Source organism: Gouania willdenowi, chromosome 15 (assembly GCF_900634775.1).
Source record: "Gouania willdenowi chromosome 15, fGouWil2.1, whole genome shotgun sequence".
NCBI classification, from domain to species: domain Eukaryota; kingdom Metazoa; phylum Chordata; class Actinopteri; order Blenniiformes; family Gobiesocidae; genus Gouania; species Gouania willdenowi.
The window spans coordinates 33983365-34001236 of NC_041058.1; the positions used below are offsets into that span (position 1 = coordinate 33983365).

Below are 17872 nucleotides of genomic sequence, written 5' to 3' on the forward strand. Positions count from 1 at the left end.
GCAAGCTGAGTTAGCAAAACTACTCCTCGTGTGCAGCATCCACCTAGCCAGTGAATGCTAAAGTCTGTGCGCTAACCCGTTTCAAAGTCTCAGAAATACCTTACTGTAGGACGAATCTCGGGCTGACAACGTCCATAGGTAATCCTCCAGGAAGCATGAAACAAGTGTACAGCACCGACCATTGGGTTAACAGTCCAGAAACTCACTTATTCTTTCGAACAGCGGCACACATCTCAACTCTTTTTCTCCGGTACTCGCGGTCAAGCTAATGCATCTCCTAGCATATCATTTCCGGTTTTTTACTCATGTAAAGCTAATACAACAAATGACTGGCAGCAGTTGTATACACAGCACTTCCTTCTAGCTCTTCACAATAAAACAAAAATAAAATACACCAAAGGCATCTTATACTTTACATGTTTTTAACTTATACTTGGGTACTTTTAATAGTTATGAAATATTGTTAAACATGAATGAAACACTATTTTTACCCATATTTATATAATATATTTAACTTATTTATTTTTAAACTTTAACATACCTTTTGAACTGTATCAATGCATTAACATATTTCTTTGGGTTACACTCTCCCCCACCTAAATATCTGATGTCCTCATCAGGCGAATAACTACAACTGTGAGAAGGGTGTAATTAAGTTTTACCAATGTGTATAGTAATACCTCTGTGTACTATAGTGAGAGGTTGATCTCTGTGTAAAGTTCTCACTTTTCCATTGCCATTTTGGGGTTTCAACTTATACACTGGTAAGTTTGGCAGTTGCTTGAGTATGACGTAGGGGATATCATTCCAACGATTCCCAAGTTTGGGTTTCCCTTTTAGACCAAGGTTCTTCACCAAGACTCTGTCCCCTGGTTGGAGGTTCTGGAATCCCAATCTTTTGTCATAGGCTTTCTTGTTGCGAAGGTGAGACTTGTTGGAGACTTCAGCAGCCATCTTGTATGCCTTTTGTAAGTCTTCCTTCAGCTTGGTGACATAAGCTGAGTGCTGTATTTCCCCTCTGTCATCTGGGCAGGTGCCAAAGCACAGATCAACAGGGAGCCTAGCTTCTCGCCCAAACATAAGAAAATAAGGGGAGTAACCAGTGGAGTCGCATTTGGTGCTGTTGTAAGCATGTACGAGATGGACGACATGCTGGCTCCATTGGCGTTTCTTCTCTTGACTTAGGGTGCCTAGCATTGACAGTAGGGTTCTGTTGAACCGTTCAGGTTGCGGATCACCCTGGGGATGATACGGGGTCGTACGGGACTTACGTATTCCCAGTATTTTCAGAAGCTCTTTAATAAGTCTAGACTCAAAGTCTCTACCTTGATCCGAGTGAATACGCGCAGGGAGGCCGTAGTGGATGAAATACTTTTCCACAAGGATTTTGGCAACCGTGAGAGCAGTTTGGTTTCTAGTGGGGAAAGCTTGGGCGTATCTCGTGAAGTGGTCTGTTACCACGAGCACATTGCTTATTCCCTTTGAGTCCGGTTCCATAGAGAGGAAATCTATGCAGACCAGGTCCATGGGCCCCGTGCTCACGATCTGGTGCAAGGGTGCAGCTCGTTGGCATGGAGTCTTCCTCAAGACACACTCTCCACAGTTCTTTATATACTGCTCCACGTGCATAGCCATTCTTGGCCAGAAAAACCTGCTTCTGATCATGTCTGTTGTTCTCTCCACTCCTAAATGGCCAAGATCATTGTGCATGGACTTGAGAACAACTGTCCTGAACTCGGTTGGCAGTACAAGTTGGTTTGTCTGTTTTCCTGTGTGGCTGGTACTGACACGGTGTAGTAGTCCATCTTTCATGACTAGCTTTGCAATGTCTTTTTTCATGGCTTGCATTTCTGGATTTGACTTTACATCTTCAGGCCACTTGCCAGAGTTCAGGGCTTGTATTGTAACGTTGATTACTGTGTCTTGACTTTGGGCAGTGATTAGCTCCGATGGCGACAGTTGGCTTAAGGTGTTCAGTTGCATGCGTGTGGGGTAGGCATACACTTCAGGGATGCAATCAGGAGGAGCTCCAAGCTGCTCAATGTACTTGGGTGAGTCTTTAGTGGAGTCAAGAGCACTCACACGCTGGCAGATCGACTTAACACCAGAGTGCGAGATACTTTGCCACTCCGCCTCGTCCCTTGGTTCCATTCTGGACAACAGATCTGCATCGATATTATTCCGTCCAGGCCGGTATATGATGTCAAAGTCGTGCACTGACAGGTCCGAAAGCCACCGATGTCCTGTTGCGTTAAGTTTGGCAGTGGTAAGGACGTACGTTAGCGGATTGTTGTCAGTGCGTACTGTGAAGCGGGCTCCATATAAATAGTCATGGAACTTTTCAACTACTGCCCACTTTAAGGACAAGAACTCTAATTGGTGGATGGGGTAGTTTCTTTCAGAGGGGCTCAGTTTGCGACTGGCAAATGCCACGGGTCTCAGTCCTTCTGGGTACTCTTGATAAAGGACGGCCCCGAGTCCACTTAGGCTTGCATCAACATGCAATACATATGGCTTGTTTGGGTCAGCGAAAGCCAATACTGGGGCGTTTGAGACAAAGTTTGATCTTTTCAAAAGCCTCGGTGCAAGACTCATCCCATCTGTTTCCAAATGGTTCCTTCTCATCAAGGTAGGTATTGCTTTGTTTCTTTTTTAAACTTTTCCCTCGCTGTGTGGGGGCATATCCCTTGGTAAGGTCTGTCAACGGTCGAACGATTGACGAGTAGCTTTTGATAAATCGTCTGTAGTAGCCACAGAAGCCTAAGAAGGATCGTAGGGCCTTTAGATTGTGGGGTCTTGGCCAGTTAGTAACAGCTTCGATCTTTGTCGGGTCAGCCGCAATACCATCAGCTGATACTATGTGGCCTACATACTTCACTTTTGTCTGACAGAACTGGCATTTATCAATCGAAACCTTTAGGCCAACTTCTTGAAGTCGGTCAAGGGCTTTCAACAACCTCTCCTCATGTTCCTCTAAGGTTTTGCCGAACACGATCAAATCATCCAAATATACGAGGACTTGAAGGAGGTTCATGTCTCCCACCGCTTTCTCCATTAAACGTTGGAAGGTTGCGGGCGCTCCAGTGATGCCCTGGGGCATTCTTTCAAACTGATAGAAACCCACAGGACAGATGAAGGCTGTTTTTTCCTTGTCCTCCTCTTTCATGGCGATCTGATAGTAGCCACTTCTCAGATCTAAAACAGAGAACCACTTGCTACCTGAGAGGCAATCAAGTGCCTCATCGATGCGTGGCGTGGTGTATTGGTCAGGTATGGTTCGACTATTCAGTGTACGGTAATCTATACACATCCTGATATCTCCGTTCTTTTTTCTGACAACCACTATTGGGGACGCATATGGGCTTCGGGACTCTTTGATGATACCAGCTACCAGCAGTTTTTGAATATGACGGCGCACATCATCGATGTATGCAGGAGCAATGCGTCGGGAGCGTTCACGGAACGGCCTTGGATCTGACATACGAATGTTGTGCTCGACTTCTTTAGCTAGTCCTACATCAAGCTCATCTAGAGAAAAAACTGCTGCCCTTTTAGCTAACTTTTGACGTAGTCTTGTCTTCCATTGTTCAGAAACTGGTGACTCTCCAAAGTTGAACTGGGTGGTGTCAAAATTCTCTGGCTTGGACTGATGGCAAGAGACTGTGGTGACAACATCAGCAACACAAAGGCATCCGACAATGGTGCCGACAGGTAAGTTTATATTCTTTAACGATTCATTTTGAATCAGGACCGTACATTGGTTGTTCTCAATAGCACTACTTGGTATTACTACAGGCTGAAGTAACACTTCTGCAGGCAGTGTATTATTGGGTGAGGCTTCAACCATTAGCATTTCTTTCGGGAGTCGCTGATCTAGCATGACGGTACAGGTAGCTTTGAAACTGCCCCCTGCAGGTAGTGTCAGAGATCCAGGGCCTTCCCATTTTAAAAAACCTACTGCATCATTTTCGTCTGTGGTTGATGTGGGAATGTTCGTCTTTGTATTGGGACAAGAGCTCTGAATACCAAAAGCATGGGCTGGAATGCCAGGGGTGTCACGGCATAGCTGGGCCAAACGTTTTGAGAGACTGGCTTTGGCATTAGTCCCTATAATGACAGGTGTCTGATCAGGACCTGGTGGATCAGGACAAATCAGGGCCAGGACAGACATGGTTGTTGGGGCTCCGGTCACTTTCTTTGGGAACTCCATGTCTACAACCACATAGCCAAGGTAAGGGTAGCTGGATTCACTTAGGCCCCATATATCAAGCTTGTTCACTGAGTGGATGGGCGTATTCGGCAAGTATCTTCTGTACCAGGACTCAAAAATGATGCTGACACGGGAACCACTGTCCAATAGCGCATCACATAGGTGCCCATTTATTTTCAATGGCTCAACTGAAGGTGGGCCTATTAGGCCTTCAGGTATACCTACGGGCTCCAGCAGATCTACAGCACTTTTTCTTACTGTGCAGTTAGGATCAGTAGAAGATGTGGTTTCAGCTTTGGGTTGTGGACTGTTGGTCTTGGCTTTCTTTAGTGCTTGAAGCAGTCTCTGAATAACTTTGCTTTGGTTTTCAGGTCTGTTGCATTTTCCTGCCATATGACCAGTTTCACCACAGCGGTAGCAAAAGCGTTCTTCGCTCTCGGTTGAGTGCCTAGCTGGTGTGCTAACCGCCATTACAACTTGTGGAGCTGGGCTTTGATGTCTTGGAGTTTTTGAGTTCATTTTTTGCTGTAAGTGTTTGACTTGTTTTTTCAATGCTATTATTTCAGGATTTAAGCTTACTGCTGTATCTGTGTTGACTAGACACTTTTCAGTAATCTCCACTCCATCCTGCGGCTGAGTAGCGAGGGCTGCAAACATTGTCTTGACTTCTTTTATTTCTGCCCGCAGGTTTTGTATTTCTGATTGTTTGTTCTCTGCTTGAACTTTGGTGTGGACACCGTGGACTGACTGATTAAGCTTTACTTTGGAAGCCTCGTACTCCTCTTCTGTCCGGATTTCTTTTAACAGCTCTAGGAAGGTCGGGGGGTTGGCTCGCCTCTCTCTTAATCTGAGTTGCAACAACATTAAATCAGCATTGACTGCCCCCTTGAGTAGCTGGTCGACTCTGGCTGTGTTCATATTGCTGGCTGGCAGGCCACCTCGTCGTACAACTTTGGTCAGTGTGCGCTCAAGCCTTCTGAGGAAGTCTGACAGTTTTTCACCATGTTGTTGCTGTAAGAGTCTAAAGGAGAAATATAGGTCATCACCTGACTCAGCCAATCCAAAAGCACTTTCGAGGGCTTCTAAACACTTTACTGGAGTAACATCAGGATCTGATAAGCGTACTGCTTTGATCACTTCCAGAGCTGGCCCCTTTAAACTCTCCATTATCCTTCTCCTTTTGTCTTTGTCAGAGCCATCACTTTCCTCAACCATCAGGTAAGCTTGTTCTAGCCAGTAGTCAAACTGTTCCTCTCCAGCCGGCGTAGGTACAATACCTGAAAAGATGCGCAGGCGGCGATACCCTCCGCTCTCCGTAGCAGGTTTGTTCGTCTTGTCTATTAGATCAGCAACCGCACGAATGAGAGACTCTTCAGGAGAAGGGGTATGCTGTGCCTCAGTGAATAGAGCTTGTACATCATTCAATGTTTTTCCCTCTGTCTGTAAGAGAGCATTCAGTTTGATGTTAAAGTCATTATGAGGATTGGGCTTATCAAAAGCAGTGATAATTGGCCAGGCTGCCAAACCTTCGGGTGCTGCCACTTCCTGTGGGACATTCTCTGCAGTGACTGTCTCTCTACATTCACAAAGCACGAGCACTTCATCGTCAGTGTCACCAAAAATCCGCCCTCTGACTCTGACTCGACCAAGACACTTAATAGTTTGCATAGTGTCTTCAATAACCGCTATCTCAGTGTGTTCAGGGACAACTATCAGCAGGGCATGGCTCGCATGAAGCGCTTCTCCACGACACCACTTCTTTAGCTTGTCAGCCAGTGTGTTTGCCATGTTGTATGTGTGTAAATGTAAATATTAAAATGAGGTTATAGCTCTAAACGTGACTCTAGGAACATAAAATAGCAAATAAAGTAAATTTATCTCAATTAATCTCAATGGATCCCAGCGGTGCCTCCAATTTATGTAGCCCACCTATACCCACTATATTAGGTATGGGCCTCCTCAGTTCTTCCTATACCATTAAAGATTAATAAAAATAAACCACTCTATTTATTTTACTAACTATTAAGTCCTATGTACTCTTTAAAGTGCTATATTAACTCTCATTACACCTTTAACACACTCAATGATCAAATCACAGTCACACACACACACCTGTAAATATGCAAAATGACCAAACTGTAAATTAAGAGTGAACTTATACTTTACTAAACATATTAACAAACAATATACACATCTCTGCAACAAGATCACCTCTGTCTGTAAGATTATGCACTATACTAAGTGTTATGTGAGGGGCCCACTCACCAATCACACACACACTCACACTAGCCGGCTTATTTAGCAAATAAAACCTAGTAGTTGCAGGCCTGAGTGATGCTTGGGAGCGGTGAGGCCCAAAACTTAATGGCCACTTCACTCTGTGAGCAAAACAAATAAAAAGGGTACCTGTTTCAGTAGTTCAGTGTGTGGCTCACATTCAGGTGTAAGTGAGAAGAAACTCTGCCCTAAGATGGCGGCCGAGGCAAAGTCTGCTCCAAGATGGCGGCGGAGGCAAAGTCTGCTCCAAGATGGCGGCGGAGGCAAAGTCTGCTCCAAGATGGCGGCGGAGGCAAAGTCTGCTCCAAGATGGCGGCGGAGTCTCCGTCGGCTGGTCCAGGCCTACTCTTCCGCGAGTGATGTCCGTAGAAAAGATACACCCAAAGACACTCTTCTGGCAGTCTTTAAGCACTTCAGTTACGACTAATATTCACATCCAGGCCGGAATGATGAAAAGTAGTCCTTGTAGCAAGCTGAGTTAGCAAAACTACTCCTCGTGTGCAGCATCCACCTAGCCAGTGAATGCTAAAGTCTGTGCGCTAACCCGTTTCAAAGTCTCAGAAATACCTTACTGTAGGACGAATCTCGGGCTGACAACGTCCATAGGTAATCCTCCAGGAAGCATGAAACAAGTGTACAGCACCGACCATTGGGTTAACAGTCCAGAAACTCACTTATTCTTTCGAACAGCGGCACACATCTCAACTCTTTTTCTCCGGTACTCGCGGTCAAGCTAATGCATCTCCTAGCATATCATTTCCGGTTTTTTACTCATGTAAAGCTAATACAACAAATGACTGGCAGCAGTTGTATACACAGCACTTCCTTCTAGCTCTTCACAATAAAACAAAAATAAAATACACCAAAGGCATCTTATACTTTACATGTTTTTAACTTATACTTGGGTACTTTTAATAGTTATGAAATATTGTTAAACATGAATGAAACACTATTTTTACCCATATTTATATAATATATTTAACTTATTTATTTTTAAACTTTAACATACCTTTTGAACTGTATCAATGCATTAACATATTTCTTTGGGTTACATAATGCAAATGTAATTACGAATTAAATTTAAATTTGAATTAATTGGCTGGTTTATTCCAATCTTAATTTCGAATTAAATAATCCATCTATTTTGTAAACACTTTAACTAAAGTGCAAAGATTCTAATTGAGTCAGGAACACTGTTAAAGTCAACACAGGTATAGAAACAGTCTAGCAACAAAAAATAAAGTAATAATTAAAAAAATCTAATCTTTATTCTGTGTTTAGCTTAATTTTAGGTTTTTCTAGAGAAAGATAAACAAGTCAACATTTAAGGTTAGAAGTAATCTGTGAGCATTTAAAGTATCCACTAACCTTTTAAAACCCTTGTATTCAACATTTGTTTATTTATTTTAGGCTTCTTTCAGCCAAGACTATTGCACATCTTTAGTAAAATTAAACTGTTTCACGACGTTGAATCCCAACAACACTAGAAAACGGGTGTAATTGAGTGACGTATCTTGTTATTTCTTAAGCTGTTCTGAGGGAGTTTGGTTGTAAATGCTTCCTTTGAAGTTGGGGTACGCTATGGCACTACAGGGGGTACTTGAGACATAAAGAGAGAGTGGATGATTAACAAATAAAAGCATTAAAAACATAGAGTTTTATGATGTGTATTTTTAGTTAAAAATGATCATCATAATAATGATGATGAAAATGATCTTGATTAGAACAAGAACTGAAAAAACAAAGGTCACTCTTGGTCCCAGAAATGATGAAAACTATTGAAATATATCTATTAGACAATAAATACAGTTTTTTTTTCCACTTATTAACAATATGTAATTCTTTAAAATGTGTTATCACTCGTTCATTCTGTCATTATGATCTATAGTTGTTTTAAATAATTTTCTGAGTAAAATGTTGTAGTCGGACAAAGGGATGAATTGAGCCCAAAAAGTTTGAGAACCACTGATTTAGATGATTCAGCTTTAGGTGGCAGACTTCTATAAATAGACATTTAGGGGTGGATTCACTATGATCTGAAATAAAGGGTGGTAAACCAGTTTTCTCTCCTGCTGTGAGAAATTCACTAGGATTGCAGCAATGATTAGCGCACGTGCAGAAGTGGTGCAGACCGCCCTATTTAAATGAGCGTTTTGCTCTTTCACTGTAGAGAAGTGAGAACACAGAAGCACACAATGACATTTAAGGAAGTTAAATTGAAGACAGATGGAATTCTCTGCTAATGTAGAAAACTAAATAAATAAAAATGTTTTTTTAAAAAAACAACAACTTTAGAAGCTAATGATATTTCCCCCCCTATTTAATGTGGGTGCTCCATCAGGTCCTGTAACTTTGCTCTGATCAGTCCATGAAAACAGGCAGATTTGGACAGAAACCTTCTCATTGATCCGTTGACGTCATTGATCTGAGTTAATACAGCAACACAGTCTGTCAATCAGTCTGTACCATTTGAAGATGATCTACTGACCATCATCCAGCAGGTCTGAGCTCCTGAGTAGTGCTGTGTCAACACACTTTATGTGAAGATTGTGCTGTCACTGCGTAAATTATGCATGTGATCAGCTGATGCTCTTTCCATCAACGTGACACGAGAGTTTGACGGTCAAAACATCATCCTCTTTCCGCCGCAGCATTACCAGACTCCACATGCACCACGGCAGGTGTGAAGCTTTTTCTCTTCCTCAAACACACTTTACTCACGGTTTATTTTCTCATTCAGTGGATGTTAATATTGACTATTATTTTATTTAAATTATTTTTTTATACTAGAAATGTTCACTGGAGCCTTTTTTTCCATCTCCGCCATGTTTTGTGTCAACATTTACTGCAGCTGATCTCTGCGTGTGTTTTTGCACCTGCTTGCCAGTCGTACTATTTTCCGGTGCTAAAACAATCACTGCAAACTGTTCCAGATTTGATGAATTGCAATGCACCCACTGCATTAATTTATTTGCATTTCCTCCTCCCAATTTTTCTGCCCTTTATGAGATCCTCCTACTTTACATATTCATCAGAGGGAAACACAATAAATGGATTGTGGACGCATTGCGACGCACAGAAGAAGCGGAGTCCTGATTCCCTGGAGTTTGTAGCCCTTATTAGTGCGTGGAGTGACATTTGAACACGTTTTAACACCCCTAAACCTTTAGTGAATCCACCCCTCAATGTTTAAAATAAGGAACCTTATATATTAAATGTAATCAAGCTAATAATGAAACTGTGTTTTCACTGGTGTTTGACTTCAGCTTGTTATACGTCTACTGGGTGTTTAATGGAGACTTGTGGCTAAACTGTACTATTGTTACATAGAATGGGATTGTTTGGTTGATTGTACTATAAAGTTTAGGAATAAATAATGTTTTGTTCTCCATGAAAGCTCCATGTATGTGTTCATGGCTCGGGTTTTGTTTTTATTTGTTTAATTATTGATTAAGCAAACAACAGAATAAGATGAATGTTTTAGTCGCTGGCGTTTATGTATTTTCTTACTTGTCCTCAGGATATTTTTCAGCAGCACTGCAGCTGTGGTGCAGCCATTGTAGCTTTCCAGGAGGATTTCCATCGTAGATCATGTGGACATGAGGTCTTTTCCCCCAGTGGAACGCTTTCTGACCTGTCCACCATCCCAGAGGCCGCCCGAATCCTTCCCTTATCAGAAGCAAACGGTAACGCCAGCCGTGTTTGCAGAGATGATACGGAGCAGGACGTTACACAGCGGAGATCTTATGCAGCGGAGACGTTACACATTGAGTGGAAATCTGGTGTTACATGTTGTAACTGAATCTCCTTTTTTGCTTCAGGCTTGTATTGCAATGGTTTTACAACAATCTCTCTGTGGAGGACGAGTATCACTCCCAGAAGTTGTAGTGAAAGTGAGGACGGCTTCAACTGGGACTATCTTAAGGTGAGAGGAAATGTCTCACTAAACTCACCTGAGCTGGAAAGAGACCAACATAGCTTAGTTTCATCCATCACTGACATGACCTTGACCTTTATTATTGTAAATAGATAAAGAGATAAAACCTTGTTAATAACAAGCATTGGTATATCTATGTCTGTGTGCGTGTGTGTCTGTGTGTGTGTGGAGCAAATATCTCCCAGACGCGGTAAGAGTTCGACCTGGAACTTGGTCAACGGGTTCCAAATACCCTGAGTGTGTGTATCTGTTATTTTTGGAGTAATTTGGTCATTTTAAAATGTTTATTTTAATTTTATTTTACTTCTGGACAGCCCCGAAATTAAACCTATTCAACTTTTGACCTCAGGGTGTGAGGGGGCGCTAGCGCACCATCACTACACAGCTCCTCACCCGAGCAAGAGTCACGTGTGCGGCCACTCCTCCTCCACTTCCTCCTGTGCCATGCTATCGTTAGCTTCTCAAACACGAGAACTCTCTGAATAGATCATTTGAAACCGTCAGTCACTGGTGAGTCTTTTGCAGACACGTTTCCCATTGTAGTCGGTATTGAACTCAACCCGTTCAATACCGACTACAATGGAACCAGTCAAACCAAGAGCTAAAAACATAGAGTCAATGGTGGCCTCGGCCCCCTCTGGTAATATTGACCTGCCTTGGCTTCAGTAGAAGCACAGAGTTCATCATTGTTCTTGAAAAAACTGAAACAAAAATATCACAGAGGAACCAAAGGAAGACGGGACACTGAGTTTTAGTTTTGGGTTTTAGTTTTGTTTTTTTCTTTTCAGTCGAGTGAAAGCAGCACCTGGGGGAGAATGAAAGAGTTGGTGAAGAAAATAAAGATGAAGCAAAGCAACAGGTTGGGACTAAAGGCTTCCTGTCCACAGCTCTACAGGTGAGCCACACTTTAGACCACGTTCAGTAAAAAGTTTAATATCATCGCTTTGCTTCAATGGCTTTGTTTAGAATTTATAAGATTCACAAAAAACTATCACAACGGTACAAAATCTATGAGAAATTTGCTTCTGAAACATTGGAAATGAAAGTAGAGGGATGTCAAACATATGGTTCATGGGCCAGAACATGCCTGCCAGAGGGTCAACTCCGGCCCGTCAGGTCTATTAAGGCCCAGTCTACACGGAAACAAAATGAAAACGCTTTCCCCTAAAACAGGTAATTATATGTGCGTCCACACGAAAAGGTGGGGCCTCTATGTGGCGCTGTAATGCTTCCACAGAAATATACCAAAACAGGGAAGACGACACTGAGAGAAAGGCAACATCTATTTGCAAGCATGTCTGGATTAGGAGTGGAGGTTTTTTTTATTTGTTCATAAAGAGAACGACCAGATGATGTGCTGCAGTTCCTGCAAGACACTGGAACGTACGGAGCATCTAGTCGTCACAATAAAGACCAGTGGAGGGCAATAATACACCACGTGGCGTCCACTGTTGTAAATACAGAAGAAGAAGAAGAAGAAGAAGAAGAAGACACCCGAGGATGCACATAAAACTCATCTTACAAAAAAACAGGACATACTGTACAAAAGAAAAGAGGAAAGAGATGGAGACAAAGACATGACAGGAGATTTGCTTGTGGACCGACTACAGGGTAGAGCTGCTGATTTGTTGCCATGGTTGCTGTTGTTGTTGTGGGGGGTTGCACGATTAAGAGAAAGGTGGGGCTATGGCGTCATCATTTACAGAGTATGCGTATACGCCGCCCTCATGGCGCCCCAGCAGGTGGTGTTCACACAATCCTAGTTGCCGTGTTGACGCATGGCGTAAACAATAAAACCCGTCTCTATGTGGACGGGGTCTTAATATTCATGGAAAGTCATCAAAGCATAATTGATTCCAGTGAGATGAACCATAGTTAAACTAGTATCACATTTAGAGAACATGTCTAGCTTTACTGCGAGTACACTTTACTAGTGAAGCAAAAAGTGTCATTAGTAGAACTAGTAAACATGATATATATGCTAATAAAGGGGCGGGGAAAACTAATTCAGGTTTGTTATTGGCATTGGGTCAAAGTGCTAACTGCCCTCTCTGCTTTTTACAGGCCAGATTTGGAACCAGTCAAACCAAGAGCTAGAAACATAGAGTCAATGGTGGCCTCAGCCTCCTCTGGTAATAATGACCTGCCTTGGCTTCAGTAGAAGCACAGAGTTCATCATTGTTCTTGAAAAAACTGAAACAAAAATATCACAGAGGAACCAAAGGAAGACGGGACACTGAGTTTTAGTTTTGGGTTTTTGTATCTCCCAGGTGACTTTTAAAAAAAGAAAAAGCTTGTTCATATTTCTCTAAATTATTGTGGTTTTGTTTGACGTCTTGTAATTCAGTAAATGTATAATATTTGTTAAGTGTTGATTAAACCATAACTAATCAATGTTGTTCATCTCTTTCTCTGATAAATTGTGCGATCGTAATTGCTTATATGTGCATTTATCAGTGTTGTGTGTATCTGCATTTGAAGGATGTAAAGAAAATATAAAAAGTGTAAACAATAGAAGAGAAAAATGAAAAATGAGGGACAAGTTTTCTGCAAGTGGAAAAATGATGTTTGGATTTTCAGTTTTTCAGAAATGAAAATAAAAAATGAATTTTTGGTTTCACAGAAAAACTGTAGGAATCATATGTGGTGGGATTTATGCTGAGGGTTATTATACAATAAAGAAAATCACTATTTACAGCGACTGCTTTGAGAGAAGAATCATGTTCATCAATGACGTTTTAAATTACAAAACCTTTCTAAATAAATATAACCCAAATGTTGCAAAAGCAGTGATTTTAAAGCCATTCCTGCACCGTTATTCCATCTCATAAGAAACACAATGCAATGTTACACAACAACCTATCGCAGTTTTAACAAACCCACTTATTAATAACAAATGAAACAATACAAATATCAGTGAAACTTTGAACTTACAGCTGTTTGCAGGCTTTAATAAATCATTACAGCAGTAGCTTTGCCAGAGGCGGGCCCCCAGAAAACTGAATGGGCCAGTTAATAATACAAATAACAAAAACTTTAAAATAAAGAAAACTGGTGTCTTCTCATCTCGCTTCATTCAAGGCAACTCTGAACTCTGCGTTTCTCAGTTGAATATTCAGAGAAATTACAATAAAGGCAATAATGTTTGTGTGATTGAAGTTCTGATTATTCTGAATGGAAACATTATGTAGCATATTTCAGCAACAAGCCATTCATTCAAAGAAGGGTGGTGAGCTTAGGGGCCCCTACGCTGTGATTTTGATCCTCCACGCTGTGTTTCAACCATCGTAGAGGGGCTTTTCTGTTGTTTTTCATTTTAAAATCATGAAAATAGCCCATTCAAAATCTAAAGGAAGTAACATAAATAAAGCCTGCATTAATGTGTTCATTATTACAGCTAAACAGTGGTGATTAATTTGTGTAGGGAATATCGTATATTATTTTCAAAAGTTTTTGGCATTAAAATGCTTTAAATCACTGTTTTACCACCAACACTTGGTTCTGCGTGTGGCCATCGTTGTTGGACGACGTCAGACAAATTATTCTAAAGGAAGACTGACTTTACTGTGAAGAAGCTCCGCCTCCAGGTGGATTAAACTAGGCTGCGTCTGAATATTCCCTCCTATCTCCTTTCCTATCCACTTTTCTTTAACCCTGTGGATGAGGTCACGGGGTTAAGGAAAGGTGTTAGGAGACTTCCTAAAGGAGTTAGTGAAAAGGAGAACACGTTGTTTTGACAATCAGATGCACTTCCACTAGGTGACGTAATATTCGACGGCAGTGAAGATTAGTGACGTCTGCCGTGGTGAAAAAACTACTAATTTCTGAAAATGGACTAAAAGCAGATTTTAACCCTTTCTGCTGATATAATCTCATAAATCACAAGATTTGAATATAAATCAAAGTAAAAGAGGCTACCAGGCTACGAGGAACAAACGTGAAACTAAAAGAACGTCACAATGAGAATGGTTGCTCACATTCACTCAGAAATATGAAGTATGTTGAATAAAACATAAAGTGGCTAAAAATATTTCTGATCCCTTTTTCTTGAACCTTCAGTGTTTGTTTTATGTCAGTTATAATCTGATCATATGTCTGCATATCAGAAAATATGGGTTTTAGATTATTTAAAGTTGTTCAAGGTTTATTATTGAAATGGTAATTTACATGATCTTCGTCCCTTTTTAGTCTTCGTGAGTTTCCGTGAACGCTCTGATGATCAGGTCCCTTTAAATATTGTCGCTGCAATGAATTGTGGGTCAGCATTATGTGTTCTCCTTTGGTAAAGGATGTATCAGTGTTTCCTCGGCTAAAGGAGATTATACTTACCTGCTGTTGAGCTCCTTTATTCACAAACATTTGAGAACTTTGACCAAACTTTGTTCTCCGCATCTGCATCCAACTCACTCTGTTGACTCGCTCGGTACGGGGAGGGTTTTATTGACAAAACTCTGAAGATGAAGCAAACGGCTCCGTGTACTGGTCAGTGACACAACGAATTGATGAACAAAGGTGTTGTCACTAGCTGGGATACAGTTTTTCGCAAAATTTATATTCTTAAATGTCGACAAAGTATAATTGCGCTTTGAACGTGTTTCTATTGACCGTAGTTTTGGGCAAGAGCCTCATAACTCCCCATGAAATCTCATCCCATGAGACTTAGCTGCAGAAAGACGGACGCTCAGAACCTCCTTAGAACCTCCTTAGAACACTCTGCATTCCTTTGTGGTCTCACGTCTAATGTGGCAGTAATAATGTTCAAGTCTAATGCTAAGAAATGTCTGGGTTTCCTCTTCTGTTCACCTGTACCGTGCCATGTTTACTCGGAGAGAAGTGGTCATGTGACCAGGTACTTCCATAGCATTTTAATATCTTAACGTCTGAAATTTCTCATGAAAGCGTAAAAACTTTTTAGCCATTGTTGAGTGTTTTTTCAAAATTCAGGTGTTTCCATCACCAGTTTTTAATGCGCTATTTATATTTTGCAAAGGTGATAAAAACACAGCTACAGACTGCTATTCCAAGTGGCCTGAATTAGCTTTTTCACACATGGCCACCATTGACGACGTTATTCGCTTTCTCACTTCCGTCTTCAGTCGTCATGGTAATCCCGCGACTATTGCCACTGATAGTGGTCCAAAGTTCACATCTGCGACTTTTGCTTCATAGTTTTAACAACAGAGTGATATTTCATAACAGTAAACATTTATTTCTATAGCATCTTTCACAGACAAAAAGCCACAAAGTGCTTCACAACACAGTTTAAAAGCAAAAATAAGTCCACAGTATGAAATGCCATGACAACATAAAATCATAGCAGCCCATGAGTAGCTAATTAAAAGCTTGAACAAATAAATAGGTATTAAGTTGGCTTTTGAAGGTGTTGACAGAGTCAATAGAACGCAGAGAAAGCAAAAGATCATTCCAAAGCCTGGGAGCAACAGCCTGGAAGGATCCGCCTCCTCTGGTCTGAAAACCAGTTTGAGGAACCATCAGCAGATTGTGACCCACAGACCTCAGATCCCGAGCAGGGGTGTGAGGCTGGATCAGATCACTGATGTAAGAAAGAGCCTGACCCTGCAAGGCTCTGAATGCTAGAACTTTAAAATGTTTCCTATAAGACACTGGCAGCCAATGGAGTTCTTTTAGAATAGGGGATATGTGGGTCCTCCTATTAGTACGGGTCAGAATTCTCGCTGCAGAGTTTTTAACTAATTACAGTCGAGACAGCGCCTTCTTGTTCAGACATGAAAACAAACTATTACAAAAGTCTAAACGTGAAGACACAAAAGCATGAATGATGAGCTCCAAATTATTCTGACACCACTGCCACTACTGTCCAGCTGCTAACGGAGCTGTGGAGAGATTTCATCGCTCTCTCAGGAGTTGCATCCAGACTGCAATCCAACAATCACAACCATGGCAGGAGACTGTTGTGAACTGGCTACAAGTCCACCGAGCAACGCCACATGCAACAACCTCTGCATCACCATATGAACTTCTATACACTAGGAAAATACACACCAAACTGGATATTCTGATGCATCTGTTCATTGTGCAGTTGAGAAAAAACAAACCAAAATGCAGCGCTACACTGATGCTAAACGTGGAACACGTCCACTTACTTTCCACTTTTTACAGTTACAGAAACTACTTGAGTGAGGTCTTAAGTCCTTACTGTATTTTCACATTTTATTTTTCCTTATTATTAGGACTTATTACAGAGTAATATTTTTACAGACAGAAAATGTTCTGTATATTGTACCTTTTAACTGCTAAGTTATGAAGGTAGATATGTTGCAAAATGTGAGAGCTTGTAGAATGTGATGTGAGCTTGTGTATAAAAAATCCACACACGTGAAATAAATTTAATGTCACAAATGTTGGGGAAAAAATGTATAAACTGATATTTACACATAAAGTTACAGCTGCAAACGTGTAATCTAACATTTATTTACATGTTTAATTACTTGTGTTAATGATCGTTTACAACCACAACTCACTAGTTATAACTTCTCATATAATAATAATAATGCATCAGTTTTATATAGCGCTTTATCATAGACACTCAAAGTCGCTTTACAGAATTAAGGCATTATTCTTTCACTCCACACTTAGTGGTGGTAAACTACTATTGTAGCCACAGCTGCCCTGGGGCAGACTGACAGAAGCGAGGCTGCCATAGTGCGCCATCGGCCCCTCCGACCACCACCAACACTCACTCACACACTACATTCATACTAGGCAATGTAGGTGAAGTGCCTTGCCCAAGGGCACAATGACAGATACCACTGGGTGACTGCCACCCCACTGTGGCACCTGGAATTCTCAGTGGTCTCCCATCCAACTGCTAACCAGGCCCAGACCTGCTTAGCTTCTGAGATCTAACGGGATCGGGCAATGACAGGCTGGTATGGCCATATCTACCGCTACAGATGCACAAACTACTTTTCTCGTGTGAATCTGAGCTGTTTGAGTTTTGCAACACATTTTGTGAGACGTTTGTAGCAAAACTGATTCATGCTTGTAGAAATGGCCCCCCCTTTCCCGCTCCCCCATGTGTGTGATTGACCAATCTGAAATGAGGATTTGGGTGTGGGCTGTGTCTTTTTAGCACAGCAGCCAGTGATATGACTGAAACAAAGTCATTTTTCTTCACTGTAAAGGCAGAATGCTGAGATTTGCCTCCACAGACTGTTAGAAAAAGGTTGTTAGAGTCATTTATGAACAAAAATAGTGATGAGAGTAATTCTCCTTGTTTATATTTAGGTTAACGCTATGTGGAGATGAGGATCTAGAGCTGACAGCTGATGCAGTGGCCAAGCGGTTAATGTATTTTACAAAATAATTATTTTCATGAGACAGTTCACATACATGTTCATTGTTTTATTGCTTCGTCACATTATACAGATTGTAGATTTTGTAAAATACATTAACCGCTTGACCAC

General features: G+C 41.3%; 1 protein-coding gene and 1 pseudogene across 1 annotated transcript in view; one reads left to right on the forward strand and one right to left on the reverse strand.

The window, feature by feature from the left end:
* The window catches only part of LOC114476997 (uncharacterized), a 36897-nt gene extending 23939 nt beyond the window's left edge, over positions 1-12958 (forward strand). The window contains exons 4-7 of the mRNA XM_028469021.1: positions 10008-10173; positions 10309-10412; positions 11213-11319; positions 12489-12958. Of these exons, the coding sequence (XP_028324822.1) occupies positions 10008-10173; positions 10309-10412; positions 11213-11319; positions 12489-12585 (474 nt within the window). The 3' untranslated portion in view covers positions 12586-12958. The remainder of the gene's footprint in view (positions 1-10007; positions 10174-10308; positions 10413-11212; positions 11320-12488) is intronic.
* Positions 12959-17231: 4273 nt separating this feature from the next.
* On the reverse strand, positions 17232-17349 carry LOC114477355 (uncharacterized; annotated as a pseudogene).
* Between the last annotated feature and the right edge of the window lie 523 nt (positions 17350-17872).